Genomic DNA, 18,505 nt, shown 5'->3' on the forward strand with positions numbered 1-18,505 from the left:
TGGGTTAAAGCATATGTTGAGAGAAATTGGTTGGGGAAATCTAAGTTGTGTTCATTGTAGGGACTCTCCCTATCAAATGTTGGTATCTGGTCCAACGGCGTACCCAGGAGCATAACTAGGGGGGGGGGACAAGCAATGGTCTATGGGTGCAAGCCACGTTGTGACATTTTAGCATGGAAAATGTGAATGAAACCAACATTTTAAGAAAATTATAACAGCACTTTATTAGTTTACGAGATTATTTCCTTGAAGAAATAGTTTTATTTTAGTTACATATCTTACACTAATACATAACACTTTTCGCGAGTTTTCAAAGAAAATTTGTTGAATACTTTCGTTTCAATTCAGTACTGATTTTGCTTAAAGACTAGCAATTTTTGCTTCTAGGGGAGGGGGGGCAGCTGACCCCCCACCTGCCCCTTGCTGAGTACGCCCATGATCTGGTCCCTCAAACCAATAACAAGTTAACTCCATTGGCATGAAGTGTGGTGTGCAGAATGAGAGTTTAAGTTTGGAAGTCAATTTATTTGCCATTTGGCCAAAAATTGTGGTGAGGATTTATGGTATTAAGGGAGGAAATCCAGCCCTCTAATGGAAGATGACATTCCTATCTCCTTGGGGAAGTAAAGTTATGTTAATAATTTTTTAAAAAATCTTTGAAAGAATTAAGTATGCCTTTAACTGTATATGTTCCAAGTTAAATTCCATTGATATCTGATGACAGTACGCACATCCATCAGTGACTTATATTTGGATGAAGCTAGTTCTAGTTCTTTAAATGTCTCCTATCTTCATTAAAAAAAAATTTCTTACCATAACTGTCTAACCTGCAGCTCTTAATCCTAATTTAGCCTTTAAATAGTAATAATGGTTTCTAGTTATGGTAACACTCGTGTTAGAACTTAGATTTAACAACATTTAGAACATTAGATTAATTTTAGATTAGACAACACAACTTAGATTTCCTTCTTGAATAGGACCATAAGGGACTGGAACGATCTACCAGCAAAACTATTTGAGTCCTTCCCGAAAAATTTACACAGTTTTAAGAAGCGGTTGAAGAAGTAGGGACCAAGGGCTTTTTATAATGTTTTCTATTGTTTTTTCAAATGTTTTCTATTGATTTTTCAATGTTTTCTATTGTTTTCTTTCATCATATGTACATGTTACCACCAGGCCAATGGCCTACTTGTAACAATTTTAATAATAATAATAATAATGTAACTTAGCAAGTATATGTTAACTTTCCGTAAATGATTGATTATCTGCCATTCATTAAAAAAATATAGCTAGTGACCCGGCTTATAGACCAGCTGTATGTCAGTTCAGGACTCTGTCTGCCTATGGTTTATTCATCTTCATCTCTTTCTTTACAGATAATTCTACCTAACTTACAAATATTTAATCATTGCATCTATAATTCTATGGAGGTTTTTTCAAAGAATTCATTGTCTTTGACATTCCTCTAAAACTGGATTGCAGGCTAATCATCACATGAAGAGTTACTTTGAAATTCTGAAAATCATATATAGCTTCTATGCTTGCAAATATATTTTTATTAATGAAAACTTGGCATTTTAAACTGGTTCAAATAGTTATTAAATTCAGGATGAAATTGTACCTGTGATAAGTGTAAGTTCAAGATGCCATGATTTCAATTGTTAAAAATTACATTTAATAATTGGACATATTATTTTAGGTACGCTGTGCAGAATTGCTAGTCGAAAATAAATGGTAAAAATTTAAACTATAGATACATGCATTATGATATCTACAGCATGCAAGACATATATTACTACTTGGTTTATTACTATCTAACTAGGGCTTTTGCTTTGTTGCTAAAATTTTGAGGAAAATGTGGGCAGTTGTGGTTAAGCACTTTATATGTTTTTAATTGATGGATGATCAGTTATTAAAACCAAGTTACTTGGCTTCAACATTAAACCTCTCGGGAACTGAACTTCAGCCGGTAGAAAATTCATATTCCATTTTTCGCAATCATAGAATTTGGGAATTAAGAAACTGTCATTTTTTTAAAGCACTCGTTTAAAATATTGGTAAGGACTTTTACAGCTATATAAGTAGTGCACGAGGATAATGAACAGTATATTGTACCTCTGAATAAAGTGCTTTGCGTTTCAAAATGAATAGAGTGGTTTTAACACTTATGAATATTTATTACACTAAACTTACAACTATAAGTGCTACATCAATTGAAAGAACAACTCATATATTTTTATGTAATAGCCTACAAGTATTCAATAACATTTATAGGAGGAAGTTAATGTAATAAATATTATAAAAAGTTGAAATCCAGCCATTCATTTTGAAATATCAAAGTAGAATGGGTTCTTAATAGAATTCATTGTTAACAGAGCTATTAGCGGGAGGAATGAGGTATGTAATTTTGATTTCACCTTGTTTGTGAGATTGCGTACAAATTATTGGAAATTTATTTTTGTTTTTTTTTCAGCTTACCTTTCACTTAAAAGAAAACCATTGTCATCCAACATAGGTACTTCTTTTTGTGGATTTTTCTGAGGAACAAAAGAAGAAATTATTTTGCAAATTGAAGGTTTACTTAGAATATTCTGTCATGGGTTACTGTTGAGTACTTTTCACAAGACAAAATTAAAAATTGTAATTAAATTTTATTTTAAGCTGATTTTACATTATTAGGTTATTAGTAAATCTAGTTTTTGGAAATATGTATTTTCAATGTTATTATGAAGTTACCAATTAATCAATCATAAGGTTGTTAACCACTGAATATGATGAGACCAGGTTCATTTTCAATATTTATATTATGAAAACTTGAAATCATCATGATATCAATGAGAGTGAAAGTATACAAAGTTCTACCATGTCTTTGGCTTTTTTCAGCTTCAGTCATCAGCTTGATTTGATGAGACTTGTTTTACATCTGTAAAATATCCAAACTAACACTAAATTGTTAAATATATGTCTCTGACTTTACTTCACAAAAAAGTCATCTAATACGGGTATCATACAGGATGGTAGAAAAAAATGCTGTGTCATATGAAAGATCATTTGCAAGGAATCAAATTTTTTTATAACATGAAAAACTGTATAGTCCTCTGCTGCAATATTTCAAAAATTTATTGTTCAACCTCTAGTACTTGAGTTCATCAGTTTCTGGAGGATATACCATAGGTTTTATTGGAACAAAATTATTTCAGCAATTAAGATAGATATCTTATGCCAAGGTTAAGGTGTGATTTCAATTTTCCAAAATAACAGGTCTTTGTGGAATTTCCACCTCATTTGGTAGGTGTTGAATGATGTTTCAATTACTCTCTCCACTAATGCGTTCTGCACATACGTTTTAGTAGCATTCTCCCAATTCATACACTAAATTGGTTTCATCTCAGATTAAGCCAGGCGTGTTGCGATCGGTGGCCAAAACGTTTGTCTTACTGCCAAGGGAGAGCATTAGTTTCCAGGTGCTGCTCAGGGTGATGCCCAGTTTGAAATAGCTAAAACACGATACTGGCTACATTCTGAGAGGGGCCTGGAAACCAGCTCTCCAGGTGAAATAACAATGGGCCAAGACTGTTACTATGGAGGGCAATAGGTACTAATTTATGCATCACATTATTATGAAGGTTTAGGGCTATGAATTACCCTTGCTATGAATGTTGCTTTTTGTGATGAAAATTTATTTGGGCTTGCCAAGAGTTCTAATATTGAATTTCTGCTAATGTTTCAAGACGCATATCATCCATTGTAATTGTCATGAGGTAATCATGTGCTGATGACGCTGGATGAAATATATAAGGGAACATTAGGATGTGGTACATGAACTGTTGGCAAATTTTGATTAAATTTGTTGACATTTCATGCAGGGAAATTTTTAATTTATTTGTTATGCAATATTTTTGTTTAAAGGAAGAAAACGGTGGAAATACTTTTTCACTCCATTGAATGGAAAGGCCTGGTTACACGATACATTAACACGTACGGGTTAATGTCTAAATGTATGAACGCGAGAATGAACGCCAAAATGCAACGTGTAACCACCCAACTTGTGCGAATGCATGAACGGAAAATAGAACCTGTTCTAATTTGGTTCATGCATTCGTACATGTTCCGTTCTGGTCCACCAAAAGCATTCATGCAAACGTACATTAACTTGTACGTGTTAATGTACCGTGTAACCAGGCCTGAAGAGATGGTAGAGGGGACTAACAAAATGTTGGTAAACAATCAGTTATAGTTTGGGTCAAAGTGTTCATTTTCCCTGGTGGCATATTGGTATATTCTTTGTACATTGTTATTTACATTATATGTATTTATATTGCTAGTGAACTGACTTGCACTAAAGTGCTTTCTCAGCTGGTACGATCATTTTGCGTACATTTACCCAATCTGCAGGAATACTTTTGGATAATGAAGCAGTACCTATTAAACAGACCAGCTAAAACTCTAGGAAAGTTAATGTTTGCATTGTTTATGTGAAAAACTATTTTGTGGTTTACGCTTGCTTTTTTTAATGAAATGTTGCAGCACATACGATATGATATCAAAGAAAAATTAATACTGTATGTTAGTAATTTGGAATACTTCTGAAAATAGTATATTGTTCCATGAGATGAATTTGAAGTGAATAAATGAAAGGAGATGCCATTTGGGATTAAGGTCAATTTGGAAGTGTAAGGAATTGCATTAAAATATTGGAAACATATTTTCTTAAGATGCTGGTCTGCAGTTATTATGATCTTTCAAATTCACTGATTAAAGTGTGTAGATAATAAATGATATTCTCATTCATCAATGTTTACATTGTTTACTATTGTGAACGTCCTCATGCTTAACATTGGCTTTGATTGGGATTTATTCTTAGTGTCTATTATTGCACCCAATAAATTGATTTCAAAGAATGAATTTAAGTATGACCTGAGCCCAAAATGATGAGGCTATTTCTTTCTGTATATCCTGATTTCAATCAATGTATGTTATACCTACTGATATGCCTTTGCATTGCTCAAAGAAGAATAAATGCTAAGTGTTCGTGAGAATGATACATTTGTTGCAGTCAGATGATAATGTATTGATACATTATATATGCAGGGCAATTAAATTTTGCTAAAATTTTCCGTAGACGTATGAAATGCTGGGAAAGAGTGCAAAGGTACTTGATGTGTATTTTATATATTTCTTATGGTTTGAAATGCACTTCCTTGCTGAGTATTTTAGTGAATCACATTAATTTTTGTGCAACACAGATGAAAGGCAGCTTTGAGCGTGTGCTTGTGTATATATTTATATCTTACATTCCATAATATTTCTACTTCCAAATCCTAATTTTCTATTTTTTTATTGGAAAACTAATGATATCAACATGCCTCCGTGCAAGTATTTGGAAAAATATATCTAATTAAAAAACTTAGCTATTTGATAAAATAGTTTTGGGATTATGCTTCCCATTGCAGTAAAAGTTTACTACTTTGTAGATTTAAGGATATTTTTATGTTGTGCTTATTTCAAGTTTTTATGTCTGCCATGAATTAATTATGGATTTTGAGGAGACTAAAGCATAAAATTTTCTTCAAAAATGTTGATTATTGCTATTCTACGCAAATAATGTTAATATTGGCAAGGGATGAAGTGCTGCTAGCCTAAGAATAATGTGAAAATAGGTAGGAAGTATGCAACTAATAAAATTTAATAGTATCACCGATGGAACAAAGTGAAATATAGAGACTGTAGCCATCATAGGTCCTATTATGTGTGATTATTTGTTAATTCCCCGCATATTAGCTGATTACATATGAATTCCCGGCGAGAAAGCAAGAAAATGTAATCGAGAGACGAGCAAAATAAAAATGTTTTGCATAAGCGTCACCACACGTGTACGAATTTTTTAAAGCGAATTCAAACTGAGCTGTTTCCGCGTAAACAAAGGAAAGGCGTCAATGGTACCAACTGGCGGGAGGATGTCACCTCCCGCCGCGGCGCCAACGCCGTCACCTGAGAGCTTGCGCTGTCACCTTGCCGTACTCCTCGGTGAGGTGCTCCCCGTTGGCGAAGTCCACGTCCACCAACTGGTGGTCCACGCCGAGGGCCTCCAGCGCCATCCTCACGGCCAGGGTGGGCGGGCTGTCGGACACGGAGTAGAGCCGCACCGGCATGGTCCTGTGGAAGAGCAGAGCGTGAGGTGCGGGCAGGGGTGCGGGCCGCGTCATCTGCGGCGTCGGCACGCACCTTCCGACCACGAGGGGCCGCCGGGTGCAGCTGGAGGAGAGGCGGCGCCGTGGGTCCATGGCGTCCTCAGTGGTTCGCGCTCAGCCGCATGGCTTGCGTCCTTGCCGGCGGAGAGACCGCGGCGGCAATGCACGTGCGCGGGGTCGCTCGTCAGGGCCGGTCCAAAGGAGGGGCGGCGGGAGGGGAGGACCGAGGTATCGACCCAGCCATGCCGCGCGCTCTGCCGCCCATAAGCGGATTGAGGTCATCGAAATGCATTCGCTTATTCACTATCTGCTTGCCGCGACCTTTTGAACTTGCACCAGAAGAAGGCTGGACTTTTTTTTAAAGGCCCGTTCACGGCGAGCACGGAGGGACTCGGGCACGAGTCGTGCGATGGTTGGACTCAGCTGAGAGATTCCGGCGGGAAACGCTCTCCAAACGGCAGCGGGACGTAGCATAACTCGGTGGAAGGTTGTATTGGACTTATCTAGTCACGATTTTAAATTGGCCCACATAGAGAAAGAGTTATGACCTCATTTAAAATATCGAAAAATTTTTTTTTAAGTAGAATCAGTCCATGTCGACGAAAAAATGGTTTACTAAGAAGAAAGATACTTTCAGAGGTATTCTCATTTTTTTATCAGTGACCGCAATAGCGCTGTGAAATTGATCGCCTCTATACCTCTTACGAAGTATATTATATTACTGGCTCGAATTCTGAAAGACTTTAGTCCTCTTTTGAAGTAAGGGTTCTGTTGATTACTTTTAAGAAAAGAGGTGTTTGAATGAATCGGTTTTATAAATTTGGTCTTTCGCCTTAGCATGTATTAAAGCGGTTCTGCCCATTTCAATCTAAAGGGATGGTTGGATATCGGTCATGATCGAAGATGGTGAGAGTGCGGCCTGAAGGTGAATCTTGGCAACTCCTGCTTGCACCAGTTTCCCACTGAGTTATTCGTTTGCACTCAATCGAGCCGATTCCAGGCCGAGAAGCAACGAGCTGATGAGCGGTTTTGTGTCTGTGGCAGCGTATACGTCATACGCAATGCAGTGGATTTTCTTGTTTGACGATCTAACGGACGAAAAAACCTCGCAAGGAGTTTCTCCCCGAGGTTCAAATTCCTTCGTTAGCAGCCCCTTAAAGGTATCCCTAAATGACCAACCGCAGCAGATCAATGTTTGGCCTTAACACCGCTTCATAGCTAAAGGTGTCTCACCTAAAGGGCATTCAGCCGCTGCATACACTCTAACAGACTCTTTTCTATCATAGGACAAATAATAGTGTAATTTGAACTGAAGTGTAATTTTGAATAATACTTAGGATTATAAAACCTTATTGTTCCGGATGAAGGTGAAGACGATTGGTTTTGTATTTGAAATTAAGTTGATGAACTTCTAATGGCCACTGTTCACCATTTTTAAAATCTTATATTTATAAATGACGCATTTTACAAATTTTTTAATATTTTGTTGTATTTAAACAGCCACTTCCGTCCCAGAGAGGAGTGCGATTATTATCGCACTTTATCATACCAATTAGTTTTTTAGCTGTGAAGATACTATTCTCACCGAGCAGAAAAATTGGAGTATTCCAATAACGAATAATCTAACGGTTAAATCGTGTACCTAATGCGAGGTTATATCTCTTATAACTAATTTTAAATTTCCGCCACACCACACCCATTGGTCCCAATATGCTATTGATCTTTAATAATAGTAATGGTCGTAAATGTACGTCATTATGGAGAAAATATGGAGATAAATCGCCATTGGAGGCTTCTTGAATATACTTCCGTTTACTCGAGAGCATCTCATTGTATCGGGTTAATAGGAATGCATGGATAATGCATGATTCAGTCTTTGCGCTTTTGAATCGAAAAAGCGCTCTTGGGGCGTCTGGTTGGTCCTGCTCCCGCTGCCCTCGGACGCGGGAATAACTTCATGGTGACGAGACCCATCCGCCGCTTGGCCAAGCCCCTACTCAGCCCAAATATTCATACATTGCGCGTCTCCCCAGCCAATGGGCTCTGTGCCCCATATCGAAACGGGAGAGCAGTAAGACTAGGGAGGGGTAGGAGTGGTTACGCACATTACGCTCGTGCCAATTGAACACAAAGTGTAATGAGCTCAGGCTGCAGTTATCCTCGAGTTCGAATGCAGCTGTGAGAAATATTTTATGTGCGTGGAAGTTGACCAATTGAAGTTGCGTGGTAAGAGGAGTAGCCGTTGACTAGCCAGCAGTGCAGGTCATTAATTGAATTAGCGAAACGCACAGATTGATTAACTATCGGATGAGATTTGATTTGTAAATTGTTATTTTTATTATATTATTCAAGTATTCTACCGACTAAGATAGGTTTGCATGGAGTATTCTACTGCAGCAGTCTCCCTTCCCTTTCTGGACTTCCCTCTCCGTTTCACAGTAAGGCCCGCTCCTCTTCATTATATCTAAATATTCTATTTTCTTCCTTCCTCTCCCTCTTTCACCCAACATTCTAACACTTAGTTAGCACCCACTACCCGTTAAGTACTCGCTCCATATCTTCAGTCTCCTCCGTATCTAATCCAGAAGCCTCCTCTCCTCACTTACCATATCCAGAACTTCTTCGTTCTTATTCCTTTCCATCAATAAGGTTTATAGCAATTTTTTTTCGATAAGGTTTAAAAATTAGTGTAAAACAAGTGAAGCACAATTTATGCTTATGTGAGCGAGCGACGGCATGTCCTATGAATGTGATCTAATATTTCTATTGAATTTGTTCTAATTTCAAGCACTATCGCAGTTGTGTGTGGTATGGTTGCACGGATTTTAGAAATAACCTTGCATTAGGGCCAGCTAGCACTTTATGGTGCCACCCACAATAGGGTAGTTTCCTTCATCAAAGAAAACGAAAGGCATTGATTGCGATTCGTTAACCATCATTAGTGTATTCATAATGTGCTAATTATTTGGTTTTAAAAATCCCAGTTAAGACGAATGCTAATGGTCAATTTTAACTTCATTTGAAAAAGGCCAGATTGGCGCCCATGCGATGCTACTCCACGTGACGTCACAGGGACCTAGATTCTACACGAGTAGACAGGAGTTTTACATCGTTTGAGATTACCAATGCATGCATGAGGCACAGAGCTCAGGGAAACATCTCTTAATAATCACCTACTAAAATTGCCTAAGGTCGGAAAGTTTCCTTCGTTTGATAGGGGAATAATAATCCTTATTTAAGCCAAGCTCTACCTGCTTGCAGGGTACTCTACGCTACCACCATGCTCGGCAGCAAGCAGCCTACGTCGTGGCGGCGTTCATAGCCTCTCACCCAGGTGGCGTCACACAGTAGCAGCCAGACGTCACACCGGCTTTTCCCAGCATTCATACTTAAAATTTCATACTTACTACATTACATGAAAATTTTCACTTTTCATTTAATCGCGAAACATAGATATCGTCCTTCAAAATCTAAAAGCGTGGAATATGTACTCCAGGAGTAATAATCTTTCGATTTAGGCATTAAAAAATAATAGGAAACCACCCTACTGTTGGCGAAGTTCAAAAATTCCACCGGAGAAAAAAATCTCTTTGATCTGTGCTCGGAATAGAATATTTCTCGCCGAGTAAATAAACCACATAAGTGAGAAATCTGGTTAAGGTGGTTTTTTAGTCATCTGAATTGTTTAAACTCTCATAAAACAGAGTTATGGCCAGGGCTGGGAAATACACAGGCCAAGGAGTATTTGAAATATAAAATATAGCTCCAAATGTATTTGAAATGCAAAATACCTTTGTCTTGGGTTTTGAAAAACAAGCTACAAAATAGTATTTTAAATACTTTTAAAATACAAAATCATTTTTATGGAAACTAAGACATTAAAAAAATATTACCTGTCTTGGCACCTTATGGATTGTTGCCAAAATGAAGGAAACGATTCTAACGAAAACGAAGTAATTTCTGAAGCACAATGCGACATAAGTTTTATCAGAGCTGCTGCAAAAGTATTTTACAAGTGTATTTTTATTTTAAATGGGATAATACAAAAAAATCGGTATTTGAAATACAAAATACAAAATACACGGTACATTCAGGTAGTGTATTTTAAATACCTAATAGAAATAACAAATGTATTTCAAATACGTATTTTACAGTACTTGTATCTGAAGTACTGCCCAGCCTTGGTTATAGCTATTGTTCGAGATTTATCGTATTTATGGCGATTGATCTGGTTGCGTGGGATGGGTTACTCTAGAAATATGCTTGGCCACATACCCTCGCGAACAGATACGTTTAAGCTAGATCGCGCGGGAAAACTTTTATTTTCCTCAAAACTGCACATAATAGTTGGTATCAAAGATCCACCCGGGAAACTACTTATTAGTTAACTCACTATCTTTTTTAGTCGATGTAATCAGAATAGCTACATGAACTTGAGTCGAGAATCGTTTGTGTTTTGTCCTCTCAACGTTTGTTAGAACTCTTTTCCTTTTTCTCGTGCATTTATCATAGGTTGTGCTTTTATTTTTCATTCATGCTCAGTGCGAAGTTGTCTGCAGGCTTCAACAGCTGTTCCGGAGGCGCCCCAGTATCAAGAGCAAAATAATTTTTCTCCCTTTGCCCTTCCGTTGACGGACGCTCAGGATAGCCATCGTAGTGATAGCATCGGGGCGGGCGTACTGCATATTCTCCTCTGGGATAGCTCATGCGAGAGGCATTGCGGTACCTCGCCATAAATTATAATGTAGTTTGAAGCATTATTACATATCTTACCGGGACAGAATTTTAATTCATGGCCGTTAATTTTCCTTGGTTAGGTTATACAGATCCAAAATTAATGTGTGTCCAAACGTCATAAGAATTCAATTGCTGATCTTAGCATTTGCTTGTCATTATAGTTATCGCTGTCTCGTCGTGACTTGCTCCAAATATTCAAGAGTATAAGCACAGTGCAAGAGATGACAATAGTGAATGATCAGCAGCATTTGGTAAAGACTGAAAAAGTGCCGTGTTTATACATTAACGTAAAGGTGTCGTTTTATTACTCTATATTCAAGTAGAAGTACTGTGAATATTTTCTTCAGTAAATAGCAGCTACAGTGCCAATTGAGTGTAGGATTGCGATAGTTGGAAACTGACTACTTTTATATCGTACCTATGTATTGTACAATGCGCTATTGTTATTATTAACCCTTTCTAACCCAGAGCTGCTTCTAGGAGAGATAGAATTTTAAGATTTCTCATGTAAAAATGTAAAAATTGTAAACCCCATCATAATTATTGTAGCATTTACATATTTCGCCATTAAAATTTACAGTACGGAAGAACACCTAGTTTAAATATTTCCTGAATAGAGCTGAACTATATGCAATTTTGATGTTTCTTAGAAGCAGCATTGGGTAATAATGGGTTAAAATATTGATTGCCATATTGATAAATTTAAAAAGCATACTAGTAAATAAAATTATTACTTGTTACTATAACATTTAAAATGAGAAGCAATCTATGAAAATGCATATGAGATCGAATTTTGATCTTTTCTGAGCCGGATTATGAAATCAGTGTCATTAGTTTAAACCTTTAAAATTCTCATCTTTTTTTTTCTGAAATGTAGGTGGAACCCAACTCAAAACTCGTGGGTTAAGCCGCGGACGGGGATGTTGAAAGGGAGAAGAATAATGAAAGATATTTGCATAGATAGAGGGGAACAAAGTTATGCATTAGTCAGCCGACGGGAGAGGTCCCAGTTGCAGAACTCCTGTGGGAAGAGATCCCCTGCCCCACACAGCTGATTCAATCGTAATGATTAATATTTATGTTTTATTATCTATCAAATTGAGGCAAACTCTAAAGAATGGGTTCCTCTCCCCATGGAGTGATTAAGCATGTACACTGGTACCCAGAGCCCGAGCCGTTTTAATCAATAGCCGTTCATGATTTGAGCGTGTACGATGGCGCATTTTCTGGAGCTGTGGCCGCATTTAGCGTCCCTGAATTGAAACTTTTTCATTCTTCCACTCGATGTCTGGCTCCCAGCCATTGCGGTGCGTTTCTAACACTTTTGAATTAACCGTTAGGTCTCTCATCTAGAGGCACTGTTACACGATAGAGGCGTGACGGAATTTCATAGGCGTGTACCGGATTGATAAAGTGGCATAAAACTGGTAAAGTGAGTGTGGGAGTGAATTATTCATTTCCATTCTGGTAGCATGAACTTTGGTGAATGGTTATAACTGATCTATTAATGCTAAATGTTCTATTCTTAAGAAACGTGCGTCATTTTTCCGTCACGAATTTTAATCGCGCTCGCATTGTATGACCGATGGCCTTTTAGTCAGAAAGAGTAGAATTATTTTCGTCCATTTAATGCACGTGCGAGATGAGGTGAGTGTTTCGCAGACGCTGAGGAATACGAAGGAATTGTTTTTGGAGTGAAATGCATGGTAATAGCATGCGGAGAGGAGCTGGCGAGGGATGAATGAGAAATTATTAGGATTGCGGAATTCGGAAAGGTCACGAAAAGAGGGAACAAATGCAGCACAGTAGTCTTCTGCATGGGGTATAACTTGCCTTGCACTTCGGAGTGAAAGGAGGGGGAGTACGGGAGGGGGAGTAGGGTGGAGATATTGTGAAGGTTAGTGGGTCGTATCTAGGTGATGGCGAGGCATTTGGCGACTAGGCCTCAGGAAATGGGGCTGTCGCGAGAAATAGGGAAACGATTCTCCACCCCACCCTACCCCTCTCGGACATAATATTTTTTTTGGCTCTATGGGCTCTATAGGATGAAAGTGGTGCTTAGTTTTTGAAGGAGCTTGGCTATTTGGTCAGGGGCACGGAGGGCAAGGCGCGGCATGGATTGCGAACAGGGATAGCCCACGTTTTTAAGGAGAGATATTTTTATTTTAAAGATTTTATATTTCCCCTCGCTAAGGCCGTGGGCATTTTTTGGGAGTTGAAAAATCTGGTGAACTCGGACGAGAAGATGGTTAGATGGATAGAACGTTTGCTTCTCCGATGAGATGTATGTACTCGGAGAGTGGCAGGCATCATGTGTGAGACGAGATACTGTTGTCGGTAGTTGGGTTTGGTGTGTAAGGTGTTGGGAAAGTATTCCCTTGCTTGCCAGGGTAATGTTTGTGTCCGTTTAAGGGTTATGTGGGAGGGATCCTCGAGTCGGAGAAGGTAAAAAGGGGACAGAGGGGAGGTAAAATGGGGTGGGGGGACCGAATCTGGGCCGCGAGTCCGCGGGGGTGGAGGGGGAAGGGGAGATTTCGTCGATAAACCGGACCCAGAACAAAGGTTCTAAACCATGGAAAAAGAATTCCAACTGAGCTGGAAGTCTATGCATTCAGTGGGTGTCCCTTTCTTTTCCTCTTTATGTGTGCCTCGGCCCTGCATCTTCCAGCCACCATACCCCCACACCCCCCTTCCCACCTTGCGGTGATGACTGCTCGCGACACGCGTGCCGCTTCGGCAAAAGCATGCGCGGCCGGTGACGCAGGGCACGGCCGTGCTCCTCACGTCACCGATCGGCCCCTGGTGTGTCTGGCACGATCCCCTCTCCAACTCCAACGCTCTCCCCTCCCACTCTTCACTAACCCATTATAAACCCAATGCTGCTTCTAAGCAACATCAAAAATGAACTTGAAATTATAGTATTATATAATAGCAGTGGCGTAACTACGGGGGGATTAGGGGATAGATTCCCCCAAAGCCTCAGACAAATAAAAAAATTATCCAAATGTATTGTCTATTTTGATGTATAATAACCTCTTAAAGTTAAATTTCAAGTGCCAAAATGATTTAAATGCATTTCTAGGCATATCATCTTTCAAAAATTTTCCCGGAACCCCCATTGCCTTGGGGGGTCCCCCTCCCATGTCCCTCCATCCACCCTAAGCACGCCACCGTACAGTGGTATAATATATACTAATAGTATAAGTTATAGTGAAAGCCCAGCTAGACTTTGGATGTCAACAAACACATCTCTACCGTGTGTGTAAAGAAATATTCAAGCAATTTTTGACTAACAGTAATAGCCGTGTACCTGTCGAAGTATCGAGCGGATTGATGTTAATTCCTCGCAAGTTTTGCCATTTCGTATCGTCAAAAGATGAGCTTATCAACAAAGTGGTCACGAACATGATTAATAACCACAAAAAGCACAAATGAATAATTGAACGAGCGATTTTGGTGGCTACGAACGATGATGTGGATGACTGAAACTTGGTAAATTATGATCAAATAGTTTGTACTCTGAATTAATTCAAATCTATTGACTGTGTAGCAAACATAGACGAAGTCACCAACTAGCCTTTGAATTTTTAAAGTTGTGCGTGGCTTACCACGGCACAATTTACAGCTGAGCTAAGGTAGGTTCGGTGTTCACGATGCTTCGAAAGCCAAACCAACCAAAACCAAGAAATGGATCTCGTTTGGTGATTAAAACAAAACTGTTAATTAATATGATTCACGCGACTATACTCAATGGAAAATTCAAAGATGAAAAAGTTCTCATTCCGAGGATTACTATGGTCCCAACCGATATGCCCTCTGAGTTAAAACGAATTCAATTTTCAAGTCGTGTTGCATTCGCGATGACGATTATCAGATCACAAGGTGAGTGTTAATGCTCTGGATCTAGAAACGCCATGTTTTTCTCATGGTCAAATATATGTTGCATGTTCATATATTTGTAAACTACCCGCTTTATCTGTTCATCCGGCAGACAACAAAACAAAAACTGTTGTGTATCAGAAGGTACTTGACTCAAGTGCCGAATAAAGCCGAATGTGTAGGGTAGATAGTGGCAGGGGCGCAGCTAGATATTAAGGCTAGGGGCGACTTCAGGTGCAACTAATAGTGGGGTGCTTGTGGTATTGCATACCCGCCAGGGTTAGCGGGAGGTGCGGAGGCCTTCCGCCGGAAGAAATTCAGGTAAATGGTTCAAAATGGTGATTTTTACGGCCTTCTGAGGGATATTTTATTAATCCTCACACTATTATACAAGCAATATTATTCCAATTAAGTAAAATAGATTTAACTTAAAAACTTCTGTGAGCTCTGGGGGGGGGGGGGGGGGTTTATCCCTCAAACCCCCCCCCCCTCGCTGCGCCACTGGATCGTGGCACGTTTACGCATCGAGACTGGGGCAGGTTTACGCAGAGCAATTTTCCTAACCGAGTTGTATATAGCGCGCCACAAGTCATGATGTATTAATGCTGCTTCTAGTGGCTATTTTCACGGGATGTTGAGCGTCAGTCAAGCATCGGGCTAGCGCTGCGTAAACTTTCCCCAAGATCGTGGAAAGACTTGGACATAAAAACATTTTTTCTCGGTTAAAAACGCAAATGGGCCAACAACTGAGTGCATAAAATGTTGACTTTATTAACTGCCATATAAAACCACAATATCTAAAATTTCCTAAGTTATGACGTAAAAATGAGAAAATTCATTGATATAAATCCGCGTATGCGTGACCTGGTCTACCCTATGTGGAGTGAATAAAGAAAATATGTTTCTAAGAAGTCCTTAAAATGCTTATTTTTGCAGTTTCGTTGAATTTTTTCTTAATTTATTATATTAAGTCAAAAATTATTAAAATCAGTTCAGCCCATCTTGATTTATAAATAGTGCAACTAAACTGTTCATTTATAATTAGGCGATACGACATTCGCCGGATCAGCTAGTAATCGCATATAGTATAATGATATAGTATAATATAATATAGTATTTAGCATTCTGGGTTCGTGCCACAATCAGGCCGAATTTTTACCCTCTGATTTCTGGCCTTTTTTCCATGTACCAAAACACCGTTGCCCTAGTCCTTTTTCCGTTACATGTTCCCTTAATAATCTATTCTATAAATTTATTTGTAAATTATAGTATAAAGTAAATTTGGATAGTTAAGCTAAAGTATATGTGGAGTTTTTGAAAAAAAAAATGGCAGATTCTAAATTAATTGCTATTTAACTAAACATTGTATCTCATCAAAATCATTAACTAAAGGCTGATATTCTAAGTATCTGTTTTACTTGATGGCAGTTCTCATGGGTTAACAATGGTCAAACCTGCGTCAAAGCACACGAAATCCGTCACGGTGCGAGAGGGTTAGCAAGTAGGTATCAGAGTACTACCCTCGACGGGAAACAAAGATGACGTTTATTACTTATCATGGCAATAATAACAAGATATTCGCTGACTATATGCCCAAATGTGAAGATTCTGTTACGATGGTAAACTAATTATAAATTTTTCATTACATTTAACCCATTATTGCCCAATGTTACTTCTCTTTAACATCAAAAATGTATACATTTTCAGCTCTATTCAGGAATATGTAAACTATATTCTTTTGTGCTGTAAATTTTAATGGCGAAATATGTAGCTGCCACAAAAATTATGATTGAGTGGAAAGTTTTCTTGTTTCTAAATGAGAAATGTTGAAATTTAATTTCTCCCAGAAGCTGCTCAAGGATAGAGAGTGTTAAGAACTAAATCCATTTTTCACGAACAAGTTCGGAGATAGCTTCAGGGATGGGGATAACGGCTCTTTTTCTATCGCAATATGTCGGTTTTATATGAGTCAAACATTTATCGGCTAAACATCCGTAATTTCACCATTTCAGGATTAACGAAACCTTGGTCATATTTCTCGTAATTATATTAACGCACCAGTATCGGCGCTAACTGCGCCGTTATCATAGGATACTACGAAAAAAAAGGGTGCGACTATTGAAGTTTTACACTTGAAAATGAGACAGTAGGCACCGAAATTTGTTGGATTGATAAACTTGTGCGGGATATTAGATGAATTCTCTCTCTCCCATCATGAAGGTCGCAGCGTTCGGTATTTTCGCCTCCGAACACATAAGGGAAAAACATGCTGCCGATCAGTATACGGCAACAAATGAGTATTTAATTGCCACTCCTTAAAAATTAGCATGCTAGCCAAAAATCCGCTGGTCATTCCCTGTATTCCGGCCGGTTTTTCTACTCTCCAAAAAATCCATTACAAAATAACCATTGAACTCATGATTATTGAAAAAAAGTAAAAGTGGTATTTTCCCCACTTCAGTACAAAACTCAACTACCAGCTATGGTTTCGACATGTTATACCATTTTCAAGGATCGAGGTGCAATTTGAAAATGGCATAACATGTCGAAACCATGCTGGGTTGTTGAGTTTCTTCTTAAAGTGTGGAAATTACCATTTCTAGTTTTTATCATGAATATTTCGCATTCACACCAAGCTAAGGCTGAAATGATTCTATAAACTTTATTGTTTCATTATAAATATATTACTGCATTCCTATGTTATCGATCGGTTTTGAATGGAACTAATCATACCAGAGAATTAACAGACACACACAGATTACGTCTAGTGGAGGAATAACTCATTTAATATTTTTGAAAAGAGTAGTTCGTCAATGAACGTGAAAAGGAGTTTTGGAGTTATTCCGTCAATTGACGTGATTGGCACGCCAAGTGTTGATAAAAATGACGAACTTTTGTATCGATCGAAGATTTGGATATGATGCTCCCAATTTAGCTTCAGCTTAAAATTTTAACCTATTCCAACCCAGGACTGCTTCAGGGAGATATATTATTTCAAGAATTCTCATTTTAAAAATTTTAAAATTTTCTGCCTAATCATAATAATTATTGTTGCTGCTACATATTTGCCATTCAACTTTACACCACAAAATAATGCGTAGTTTAGATCTTTCCTATATAGAGCTGAACATTTATACATTTTTGATGTTACTTAGGAGCAACATTGGGTTATAATGGGTTTAATGCGTAGCTCTAATGTTCCTCAGGCGTGAAAAATATTCGTGTGTGTACATCTGGCTTGTGGATATGACACCTCAGCATTTTGTTAAAAACAATTTGTCATCCGTAACTATGTTTTAAAAGCCCTACTTTCATTCATCGCATCCTTATATGCTAAAAATTATAATTGTCCGCATTATATTAACCATTAAATCTATTTCAATAAGTAATGCTTCCAACCCCTTCATACGACTCGAAGCGTCAAATTAATTCTAATACCCGTATTTTGTCTTAAATGACTGCATTTTTTTCAATAGCTCCTAAAGTCGCTCATTGAGAAGACTCAATTTGATCCACATCCTGCTGTGACGTAATTTTAATCCGTTTTCTCCCACGGGATGAATGCTATAGATGAAAACTACAATTTTTGTACGCATGAAAAAGTAACACCATGTTGGCCTACAAAAATTCAATCAGGGATTTCGTGATTGTAGGAAATTTAGCGTGAATACAACATGTTTTAATCGACCACGAGTAGG

The 18,505-nt window shown here is 38.3% G+C and overlaps 1 protein-coding gene across 2 annotated transcripts in view; it reads right to left on the reverse strand.

Moving 5' to 3' along the window:
- The window catches only part of LOC124171345 (glutathione S-transferase 1-like), an 82,743-nt gene that overhangs the window by 23,113 nt on the left and 41,125 nt on the right, over positions 1–18,505 (reverse strand). The window contains exons 1-3 of one of the 2 annotated variants that reach the window (XM_046550501.1): positions 6,226–6,346; positions 6,012–6,156; positions 2,479–2,537 (exon numbers count right to left, since the gene is read on the reverse strand). In XM_046550501.1, coding sequence (XP_046406457.1) covers positions 2,479–2,537; positions 6,012–6,156; positions 6,226–6,284 — 263 coding nt within the window. In that variant the 5' untranslated portion in view covers positions 6,285–6,346. Of the gene's footprint in view, positions 1–2,478; positions 2,538–6,011; positions 6,157–6,225; positions 6,347–18,505 lie in introns of those variants that run through there. The other variant, XM_046550502.1, reaches the window with a different exon arrangement.

Source organism: Ischnura elegans, chromosome X (assembly GCF_921293095.1).
Source record: "Ischnura elegans chromosome X, ioIscEleg1.1, whole genome shotgun sequence".
NCBI classification, from domain to species: domain Eukaryota; kingdom Metazoa; phylum Arthropoda; class Insecta; order Odonata; family Coenagrionidae; genus Ischnura; species Ischnura elegans.